The 11,585-nt window shown below is 39.1% G+C and overlaps 1 protein-coding gene across 7 annotated transcripts in view; it reads right to left on the reverse strand.

The window, feature by feature from the left end:
• Positions 1–11,585, reverse strand: part of Secisbp2 (SECIS binding protein 2) — a 40,227-nt gene that overhangs the window by 19,719 nt on the left and 8,923 nt on the right. For 3 of the 7 annotated variants that reach the window (XR_777007.3, XM_010607591.2, XM_010607590.2), the window contains exons 5-10: positions 10,795–11,015; positions 8,508–8,577; positions 6,855–7,057; positions 6,008–6,130; positions 3,083–3,172; positions 1,411–1,543 (exon numbers count right to left, since the gene is read on the reverse strand). Coding sequence is in view for 6 of the 7 variants with exons in the window: in XM_010607591.2 (XP_010605893.1) it covers positions 1,411–1,543; positions 3,083–3,172; positions 6,008–6,130; positions 6,855–7,057; positions 8,508–8,577; positions 10,795–11,015 (840 nt within the window). In the remaining variant the exon portion in view is untranslated. The remainder of the gene's footprint in view (positions 1–1,410; positions 1,544–3,082; positions 3,173–6,007; positions 6,131–6,854; positions 7,058–8,507; positions 8,578–10,794; positions 11,016–11,585) is intronic. The other 4 variants (XM_010607593.2, XM_019205056.2, XM_033756461.1 and 1 more) reach the window with 4 other exon arrangements.

Below are 11,585 nucleotides of genomic sequence, written 5' to 3' on the forward strand. Positions count from 1 at the left end.
GTCTGAATCCGTTTTTAATTTGGGGGGTAAATACTGAGGTCTGCAGCTGCTATGGTAACTATTACAATTACCACCTTGAGGCACCATCAAACGGTTCCACAGTACCTACAACAGTTTACATTCCTGTGGGCAAGGCACATGTTCCAATTCTCCATGTAAGTGAAGTGTCGGTTCAGTACAGTTTTTAATTCTTACTTCCCTGATGACTAACAGTGTTGACTATCTTTTCATGTGCTTATTGACCAGTTGTGTATATTTTCAGAGAAATATCTTTTCAAGTCCTTTCCCTATTTTAATTAGACTGTTCATCATTTTTGTTGAGTTACAAATGTTCTCATATATCTGTATATTAAATCCTATCAGATATATGATTTATAAATATTTTTCTAATTCTGTAAACTGCCATTCTGTTTTCTGAATTAGTCTTTTGGTACAAAAAAAGTTGAATTTATTTATTAACTTTTAATTTTCTTGTTTTGTCTGTTTTTTGGTACTGGGGATTGAACTCGGGTCCTTGTGCTTGTGAGGCAGGCAGTGGAACCACCGAGCTAAATTCCCAGCACATTAACTTTTAATTTTTATTATTTTTCTTTTATTGAGTCTGCCTTTAGTGCTGCATCTAAATTTGTTACTAATCAAGGAATGTCCAACATGCAGTCTGCTGCTTTTTCCTGTTATAACTATTAAAGAAGTTTTGTTATTTACATAAATTGTACTACATATTTTATACACAGTCCTAGATCATTCCTCCAACAAAGGAAGGCACACAAAGATGGGCCATATGTTGGACATGTTCATAATAAGGTCATGAAAATTTACCCATTTTTTCCTAAAAATTTTTAAAGTTTTAGCTCTTATACTAAGTTCACTAATCCACTTTAAGTTCATTTTCATCCATGGTGTGACGGAGGGGTCTGACTTCACTCTCTAGCACTCAAAACTTCTATTGCCCCACAATCATTTCTGAAGACACTGTTCTGTGTCTTTTTTGTTTTTGTTCGTGATTTTTCAGACAGGCTCTATGTAGCCCAGGATGGCCTCAAACTCACGGCAATCTTCCTGCCTAAGCCTCCTGGATGCTGGGATTAGACGTGTGTGCCACCACACACTCAGCTTCTTTGTTCTTTTTTTTTTCGTACCAGGGATCGAACTTGGGACCTTGCGCTTGCAAGGCAGGTGGTGGCACCACTGAGCTAAATCCCCGGCCTGCTTCTTTGTTCTTTTAATGGACTTGGTATCCCTGGAACACATCCACTGGCTCTAGATACATGGGTTTACCTCTGGACCCACAATTCCACTCCATTGGCCTAAGTTCCTGTCAGTACCAAATTGTTGTGATTATACATATGATTAACTTGTCTGTAAACAAAAATATTTACAAAATAATCTGAGAGGTGGGCAGACTCCTACCTGAGAACACAACTGGTCTGGAGGACTGCTTGGCCTGCTGGGCATGCTGCTTCTTCTCCAGTGCTGCCAGCATGCCTCCCAAATCCAACTGCACTGGAATCTGGCTTTTCTTTCCACTATTTTTAAAATTATTCTAAAAAGTTCAAAAAATCATAAGTTTACTTATAATACTATTTGATACACTGAGCTTTTTTTCATTTTACATTATAATTAAAAGATTATAATGATAAACTATAAAAGTCTTTTTTTTTGGTACTGGGGATCGAACTCAGGTCCTTGCACTTGCGAGGCAGGCAGCAGAACCACTGAGCTAAATCCCCAGCCCCATTTTTTTTTTTTTTTTTTTTGGTTTTTTGAGACAGGGTCTCACTATGTAGTTCAGACTGCTCTGGAACTCACTGTGAAGCCCAGGCTGGTCTCAAACTCAAAGCGATTCTCCTGCCTCAGTCTCCCGGGTGCTGGGATTACAGGTGTGTGCCACCATGCCTGGCTAGTCATATATTTTTAAAAAATCAAATAACTGAAGAAAAACCACCAATCTCACTTTATATGCCAACAGTATTATAGCTATTTCCTCCTTTTAGAACACTGGGTTTGTATTAAGTTACCTTCAGCTCTGTCTACATCTCCATTGTGACTATGGGTATATCTAGATGCCAAGGCTTATCTAATACAATCATTGGCTACAAACGTTTATGTGTGAGTCTCCTTGGTTATCATCTCTAGCACCATTCTCTAACTGCCCACATGAATCAACGAACTTCCATGAAATGACAGGACCAAAATCTACATAAGTGCAAGTCACACCCAGCAGATAATACCAAATGCAGGCCCGAAGTTTGATGTACCCTAAGCAAATGTTATTTTAAAACGCCTGTGATTTGAATTTTGAGACTGCACACAAAGATGTAGAAGCAAGCCCTGGGACACATCCTCAGGCATGCTGGACCTCTACTCTAAGACTTCCACACCTTCTCTCCTGCCCTGTCACCAACAACCCTACTGGCTGTGGGCTCCCAGCAGGGAGAGCACCCAGTGCAACAAAGGCAGGTAAGGACACCTGCTACAGGGATGGAGGACGAGGGAACTATAATACAAGCACTTGAGGTTTTAGAATGTCATTTTTTCAGATGTAAAAATTATTTTCAAATTATCTCCATCCTTTAAAAAGTAAAATGATAAACACACTGGAGAATAAATGCCCTGAAGTATGCTCCCCATCTAAATTATGATTCACCATTCACTGCCAAACCCATGAGGCCAGGGGCTGGGTTACAATCACCTCCCCACTGGCTTCTGTACTGACCGCTTACAGTGAAAGTTTGGTGCTTAGTTTTCCGGTCATACATCACCACCTTGTAAAGAAATTGTTTCCTGAATCAAGTGAGTCAACTGTCTTTCCATTAAAGTTTCAGAAGGCAGTTGGTGTCCACACCTTTCTGACAAAGCAACTGCAGTTACCAATAGTTTCATTACAAATGGGACAGAGGGTTTTAGCTTGGGAGCAACTTTGTTTCAACACATGGGATCTGTTGCCCATGAAGGAATGAATCAAAACAAATATTACCTATCTCAGTAAACAAAGGTGCCTGAAAAGTAGTTTTTTTTCAAGAGTTCAGTTTTGCAAGGAAAGGTAAGCATATAGCAATTGTGGTTTCAATCTAAAAATTACCTGTGGCTGCAGTTTAGATTGAAATTTCGGTGACTCTACTCTGTCTCTTCTTTCAGATGCAACTGCCAGATTGGGAAACTCCTCGGCATCCTAAGTAAACCACACACCCCTTTAGCTCTTCACTCATCAGGATAATGCAAATATGCCAAGTGCAATTTTTTCCTTCTTTAATAAGACCTCAGGAAAGTTCTTAACAGTGATGCAGAACAGCCCCAAAATGCTAATTTAAGAGCCTACTTTAATTCTTAAAGGTAAATTTGAAGATCATACTTTTTTTTTTTTTTTTTAAGTTTTCTTGAGACAGGGTCTCACTTTATAGTTTAGGCTGGCCCTGAACTCATTATGCGGCCCAGGCTGGCCTCGAACTCAAGGAAATTCTCCTGCCTCTGCCTCCCAAGTGCTGGGATTACAGGCTGTGCCACCATGCCCAGCTCTAAAGTTCATACTTTTAATGTTCACATCCCAGAAAAAGAGAGAGTACCACCAAGAATCCCAAGGGGCCTATAGAACTGGCCCTACACTACAGCGTCCAAACGCCTGGGTTTTTTGTTTTTTAGCAATACAGTAGGTCCCCAACTTATAAACATTTGAGTTGTGAACTTTTATACATACTAACAAATCTTGATGCAAACTTGTGTACGTAGCTCACATGAATTGTGGACACCATCACAGTTGTGCTGTTTAATGTAGTGTGATAGTATAGAATAATATAATACAGCTAAGGATTTACTGTATGTGTGTTAGGTTTCTTTACGCCTTACATTGTATATCTGAGTCAGACTCACTTCATTGAACTTACCAATGAATCGAGTTACAAATGTTCTCTCAGAACACAACCTGCTATTAAGTCGGGGACTTACTATACTAGGGACTGAACCCAGGGCCTTTCCACTGAACTTCATACCAAGACTCCCTTTTTATTCTTTTTTTTTTTTAATTCTCAGAGAGAGAGTCTTGCCAAGTTGCTGAGTTGTCCAGGATGGGTCAAACTTGTACTCCACCTGCCTCAGCCTCCCAAAGTGCTGGGATTACAGGTGTGCACCCCCATGCTCAGGTCAAGACCTTGTTCTTTAAGGACTTTGTATTAGAAAACCCATCAAATCTACATTCAGTAAAGTAAGTGTTCTCAAATTTGTGCGTTCTTAAGTTTGTGCTCAACTAGACTAGTCAATAGAGACAAAAGCAAAAGCCTGCTAAAAAAAAATTTTTTTTTTTTTGGTACCCGGGATCCAACTTGGGTCCCTGCACTTGCAAGGCAGGTGGCAGAACCACTAAGCTAAATCCCCAGCCCTAAAAAAACAATTTTAAACTCATTAAAAACTATCCTCTGCAATGGGTGCAAGTTGCATTATTTGGCGAGGGGACAATCAAAGCTGATAGAGGGTGCTAAAAATCCCAAACATTTTCAATGATACAGATTTATATCTTAAATGCCAACAAATGCTCTGAATTTATCAATACTTATTTCAATTTACTAGTCATTTTCTAAATAAAACTCAATAATAATTTTATTTCATGTATCATCCCCAATTTGCTGATAAACCATTAGCACTTTATACCATGTTTGCAACTATCTCATCTCTGATCATACAGGAATAATTTATATGACTTAATTCAGCTTGCAATATTGTGAACTGCTTCTTCAAAGTATACTATTGAATTCTTAGATAAAAATATTAATCCACAATAATTGGTTTAAATAAGCCATGTGATAAAACTGGTGCACAAAATAAATGGTTTTCACTCACTACGTATTGATACAGAGTATCTACATTTTTCAGAGTAGCACACCTTTGATTTTATTTCTGAAACTCTGTGAATATAAATTCCTTTGGAAAAAAATTTGCTATTTTTCTGTTAGTTACTAGCACCTAATGTTCAAAATTAACTCCTCCCAGCAGTCCTGGCCACCGCAGGCCATTGTACTTAATAATTTTTTCCTTCAGTCTTTATCACTGAGAGAGTGAAACTTCAGTTCTCTAATGCTGATTTCCTGATGTAAATGTACCTTACTCGCTAAATAGAGCAAATAAAGATTTAAAAATCCTAAGTCATACTGTCAACACTTTGTCGTTCTGACAACATTTTAGGTACTCTGGAAAAAGTACTGTGGGAAACACAGGTTAGAAATGTACACTATTCTCCCACCCAGCCAAAATGCTCTGGCATAGTAGTTCTTCAAACAGGGACCTCTACCCTTGAATGGGCATCCAGGAGTCTTGGGACCTGCCCCTTCAGATCTGTAGGAATATCCCAGGCTTGACCCTAAGGCTGGCCATCGGGCAGCATTTCTTGTGCTTGCAACTAGCAGCCAGGATGCTTGAGTCTGTTAAGGCAGTGTGAAGCAGGCCCACGAGGAACAGAGTGAGCACCTAGGATGGCTCCTTAAGTGTATTTGGACATTACTGGAGGGTCCTGGAAAGGACTTTACAACAAGATTTCTAAGTAGAAAAGGAGACTCTGCAAAATCCAGCAAGGAAAACAACACAAAAGAGAACTGAGGCACAGCAATTATTCAACTCCCATACAACTAGTTTTGTCTTCACTCAAGATTAACTTTTTTTTTTTTTTTTTTGAGACAGGGTCTCACTGTAGTTCAGGTTAGCCTTGAACTCACAGTGAACTTGGCCTCGAATTCACGGCAATCCTCATGCCTCAGCCTCCCCAGTGCTGGGACCACAGGGGTGTGTCATTACACCTGGCTTTGTCTTCATTTAAATGTTTACTGAGTTAAATATTTACTGCCGTGAGCCAAATGGAAAAGAGGAAGAAAGCAGGTGTCTGCCATGCTCTTTAGCACTACGAAAGGAGTTATCAGAGAAAATGCTGGATATATGCACTCAGGAAATCAGTGTGAACCCACGTGCCTATTAAGAAAGACCATTTTGTTATAACATACTATGTAGGTAATAAATATAAATGTACTTCAAGTCTGGGTGGCTCTTGAACTGTCAGGACTTCATATTTTGATTTGGACTTTTCTTTCTTTTTCTTATTCTTTCTTGAGGCTTCATTTTGTTTCAGGTCACCACCTTGTGATGCTTGGGACTAGAACACAAAGGCAAAAACTGTGTTTTAGAGCATGCAGTACAATCTTTAGTATCGTGTATCAGAACAAAATTATAATATCAAGTTGTGCTGGATGTGGTGGCACATGCCTGTAATCCCAAACACTGAGGGAGACTGGGGCAAAAGGATCCCAAATTTGATTCCCACTGGGAAACTCAGCAAACACCTGTCTCAAAAAATAAAACAGGGGCCAGGGATTTAGCTCAGTGGTTCTGCTGCCTGCCTCACGAGCTCAAGGTCCCGAGTTCAATCCCTGGTGCCAAAAAAAAAAAAAGTAATAATAATAAAAATAAATAAAATAGGTCAGGGATGTAGCTTATGATAGAGCATACCTGGGTTCAATTCCTAGTTCTGGGGGAAAAAAATCATCACTTGTAATCTTGGACTAATAAATAATCCTATTTCTCAAGATGCAAGTACAATAAGCTCAGATTAATGAATACAGGACAGTATCAAAATGTGACACATACCTTTTTTCCAGTTTTTAGACTGCGGAACAATACAGAAAAGTTGTACCATCTTAGCCATGTTTCAGCATAAAGTTCCATGGCATTACATGCATTCACTGTCATGCAACCATCACCACCCTCCATCTCCATGGAAAATTTCTTCTTGTAAAACTGTACCTCTAAACATTAACTCCAGATTCCCCTTCTCCTCAGGCCCCAGCAGCTACCATCTTATTGTCTCTAGTAATACATACCTTTTTAGTAGGGTGGACATGTTTCTCTTTGTTGTAGGAAGGATCTGAAGACAAAACTTCAGAAGATGACACACTAACACTTTTAGGATCTGCTGATGAAACAACCCTCTTTAGGTTTATTACAGAAGTAACATTTTTAGGAGCAGGTGAAGGTTCTAAAGATGTCTGCCGAACAATATATCCCATTGGTGTCCAAGATAACTCTGCTCAAAGATAACCAAAATTGTTGAACAACCTCAACAGTAAACAGAAATTCTGCAGCTCCTTAAACATGCATTACATGAGTAAGTGCTCAGATGTAACTAAAATTAAGCTACTGTCCAAAGCATTTCACTGGAAATCACAGTATTTGATAAATTTGTTTTTTCTTCTAGGAGCATGCATCCTCAATTTTTCTCTTTAACTTGTAAGGTTAATTGATTTTTCTAGTTTTTTTCACTGGGGGTGAGGAGGGGGCTATGGAAGTGGGAAGACAAACAATATTCTGGTTAAAACACAATCCACGATAATGTCCATGTGGTAAACACACAGAATTGAAGAGCTAAAGATCAAAGTTTGGCCCTACTAACCTTGATGTGTACCTTTAACATCAGAAGTTAAAGATCACTAGACTTCAGCTATCACAATAACTGGTAATTTATTTCTTTCAGAACACAGGTGTTAAGTACAGCAACACTACTCCTCCTAGGTGCCCATGAAACTCTATATACAGACAAAACAAAGGGACATCCATCAGGACATGGGCACAGGAACACCCGTCCGCAGCCTGAGGTGCCCCCAAGGGGTCAAACTGTATCGAGTCACACACACTCAGAATAGCCTTGGAAATGAAGAGCCATATGGAAACACATGAGAATGCAAAGGAAAACACACCAGTGAATAAATCTGAGTCTTCCAGTAAGACAAGCTATCACAAAATTTCAAAAGCACAATCTATCATACTTTTTCTGAATAAATTATTTCTTAGCTGAGACAGAAAAGATGAGCTCCTGGGATCCTTTCAGGGGAAAAAGCATTAAAGTGTCAGTTGCTGTTCTAACTCTCCTTCTGACTAAGGAGTGTGCCAAGGCTCATGGCATGTGACAGCAAAACAGATAAACACCAAAGTGGGTCTATGGAGCTAGGTGTTAAAGACTCGCCTAGTGGTGAAGCAAGGCTCACTTGTTTTGTAACTCTGGAAAAGTTTTAATAAAAAGAGGTGTTCATTTTTAATAAAAAGAAGTGTTTATTTTAAGGAATTAGGGTTTTAAAAATTTGTTTTTACTTTGAACATGGCAAAACTGTCACCCAAACAAATAGCTCTTTGGGGCTCTCATTTTTTAAAGGTATTCATTCGTTCATTCATCCAGGGGTCCTGATACCAAATCTTTAAAAAATAGGTAACACAGAAGTAGTCATTTTTAAGGTTCATAAAATTCTCACTTAATTGGACATATGTTTCAATTAAAATTCTCATTTTTCCACAGTCCCACAGATGTGGGACCTCATTTACTTAAATATTATGAATTAACACTGATACTAGTTTATCAATAACTCATGAGCTGCCTCAAAGAAGGCTTTAAAACAAAAACCATCTAATTGTACTGGAGTTAATAACGAGCTTGAAAAATATATAAGTTGTTTTTTAAAATAGTATTTTGTAGTGACTCTTACCTCTTGTACATGATGGGGAACTGGAAGCAGCATTATCAACATATTCATTTGGGTTATTTTTCATCACTATCTAAAAAGAAAATATATCAGCTGTCATCAGGGAAATGCAAAACAACAATCTACCACTGCACAACTTTCAGAGTACACAGACACTGCCAAACTGTAGTAAGGACAGAAGGGAAAAGAACCATAATTTGCAGCTGGTGAGAATGCACAAGGTACCCCTTCAGACAGTTGTCCACAATGGGAGAAAGAGGCTGGGGTCAGGGAGGCGCCCATCATCTACCCTCCTAGCTGGTTTTGGCCCCTCTGGTTGGGCACTGACCACCTGTCCTTTAATTACTGGATTACAGTTCTTTTGCTCCCAGGGAATACACAGTGCTGGCACAGGACTGAAGCAGAGCAGCACTCAGGAGATAATCAAATCACCGACCATCTGAATGAATGAATGACATCTGAAGGACAGGTAGCATTTCAACAGTAGGAAATGGGAGAACAGGCTAAAAGATAGAATTCAAAATAAATAAGCCACAGGGAGTGATGAACCCCTGTACTCCCAGCACTCAAGAGGCTGAAGCAGGAGAATCCTAAGTTCAAGGCTAGCCTGGGCCACATAACAAGTTCAATGACAGTCTAGACTACATAGCAAGACCTTGTCTCAAAAGAACAACAACAAAAAAAAATCACAAAGAAATGGCTACCTGTTCAAGAAAGGTTAAACCAATTACTGTGTTTCTACAGTATCAATGGGACAGAGCCAATGTAAGAGTTTAAAAATATCTGACAGAAGAAAATGCCAACAAGGTTTTTAAAAATTGAAATAGTCCAGATATCATCCCAAATAGAGAACTCTCTTCTATTTCTACTGAATCCTACAGTTTAAGTCCTACACATGGTTTTTCTCTTGGTTGTATAATTTTAGACAATCATATTTCCATTTTTAGCATTTTCTGTCATTTATAGACAATGATATAATCAAGAAAAAAAGGTTTCTTTTAGGAAAAAACAGCCCTTATGTAATTGAAGATAATAAGGCATTCACTATGTAAATGTTCCTCCATAAATGGATGAACCTTACGTTCAAACACATAACACTACGACATACAAATGCCCTCAATTACAAAGTCACCGGGCAGCTGCTGACACCATGACAGCCCTATTGCAGCTGGCATCTCATCCAGTACTGTTTGGTGTGCCACTCACGTGAAGACTAACCAGCCACTGCACATACAGCACAGGGCAAAGGAAGCAGCTGCTCCTCTGCTGCTGAACTGTGATTTTCACATGGCCATCAGCCTGCCTTACTTTCCACAGCTACCAAACAGGGAAAAACACAATGCTACAACAACACTACACAGCGGGAAACCTGCACTTAGCAGCAGTCTGCAATAAGTCCCAAGGCAGCTTTCCTTGTAACAGAAGGGTGAGCCATTTTTTGTTCTTTTTCTCTGTCCTTGTTTTCATACTGCTTTATACCCCATCTCCCCCTTCAGCAGAAATTTATCAGAAGCCATTTTAGGGATTACTAACCCAACACCATTTTTTACTGGAAGTCTGAAATCCATCTGTTTGAGGAAACTACCTCAATCTGGTAGACTAAAATATTCAGGGAAAATGTTGAATACTATGTAATTTAATTTAAAATTATAAAGTGAGCTGAGTATGGAGGTGCATGCCTATAATCCCAGCACTCCAGGGGGCTGAGGCAGGAGGATCGTTGAGAGTTCAAGTCCAGCCTGGGCTACATAGTGAGTTCACAGTCACCCTCAAACACATAGTGAGACCCTGTTCCCAAAACAAACAAAAGTAAGAAAATAAAATTCTAAAGAAACAAACCAAAAGTATCTATTACAATAATTTTTGCTACATTTGCAATTAATAAGACTGGAGATACAGATAAAGAAGCTGGAAAATTCAGAGTTACACTATGCAGTTTTAAATACTAGTTCTCTTCAAGTCTTTTTATTTGAAAAAGTACTGAGAAACTGCAATGTTACAGGTGGTATGTTAAAGTGGGCTGTCAAAGTCGGTAACTTTTTCCTTTAGCTACCTGTGGTTCTTTTAAAAAGTCAACTGGCAAGGTGTTACACAGCCTCAGTGTGGACAGCAAAATAGCAGAGGTCAGCCAAGGACACAAGGAAAGCCCCCTACCTCTTCCCTGCAACATGGACTTCACAGCCCACATCAGGATTGAATGTACAATGTTTGAAGTAAGACAAATGAAAAGGTATATGCTGAGAAGAAATAAAAACACAAGACAGACAAATTGCCCTCTCCCCCAACTTACCTCTGACATCACTCCAACTGGTTTTCCTACTTCTACAGGAGAAATGGTGGAGGTGGATTGGAGAGGTTCCCATCTGCACTGCTTCTGTATCCCTGACATACTGTTTTCTGGACCCTGCAATTCAGGAAAATCCAACCTGCTAAATTCAAACTCAGATGTAGAGGTAGACGGACTTTTTTCAGTGGTTCTGGATTTCCCGTCTGTTCGCTTATGGTAAACATCTGGAATTACACAATGAAAAATGAAGGTAAAAATTCAGATAAAATTTGATGACTAGCAATCAAGCTTAAGTTTCAGAGGGGAAAGCTTATTGCTATTGCTGCATCAGGCTATTGTCAAAATATCTTAACTTCGCTGGTGTTGCTAACCTTCTTTACAAGTAACCAGAAGTATCAATCACTCGGGCTGGGCCAGGATGTAAAAAATCAAAATGCAGTCTGAATTTTAGCTGATGAAAGTTACTCAACCTGACTGCACAGATGGGCATTTTAGTTATTCCTATTATATACTGTATTCATGGGAGGGTAGTTGAGACAGGGTCTTACTATGTAGCGCAGGTTGGCCTTGCACTCACTTTGTAGCCCAGGCCAGCCTTGAACTCACAGTGAACCTCTTGCCTTAGCCTCCTGAATGCTGGGATTACAGGTGTGTTCCAAAATGACTGGCTTCATAAGACACATTTTAAAGTTTGGTATTGCAAGTGCAAGGACCCAAGTTCAATCCCCAGTACCAAAAATAAATAAATAAATAAATAAATAAATAAATAAATAAATAAATAAATAAATAAATAA

Source organism: Fukomys damarensis, unplaced genomic scaffold, assembly GCF_012274545.1.
Source record: "Fukomys damarensis isolate Sample0158 unplaced genomic scaffold, DMR_v1.0_HiC HiC_scaffold_27, whole genome shotgun sequence".
NCBI lineage: Eukaryota > Metazoa > Chordata > Mammalia > Rodentia > Bathyergidae > Fukomys > Fukomys damarensis.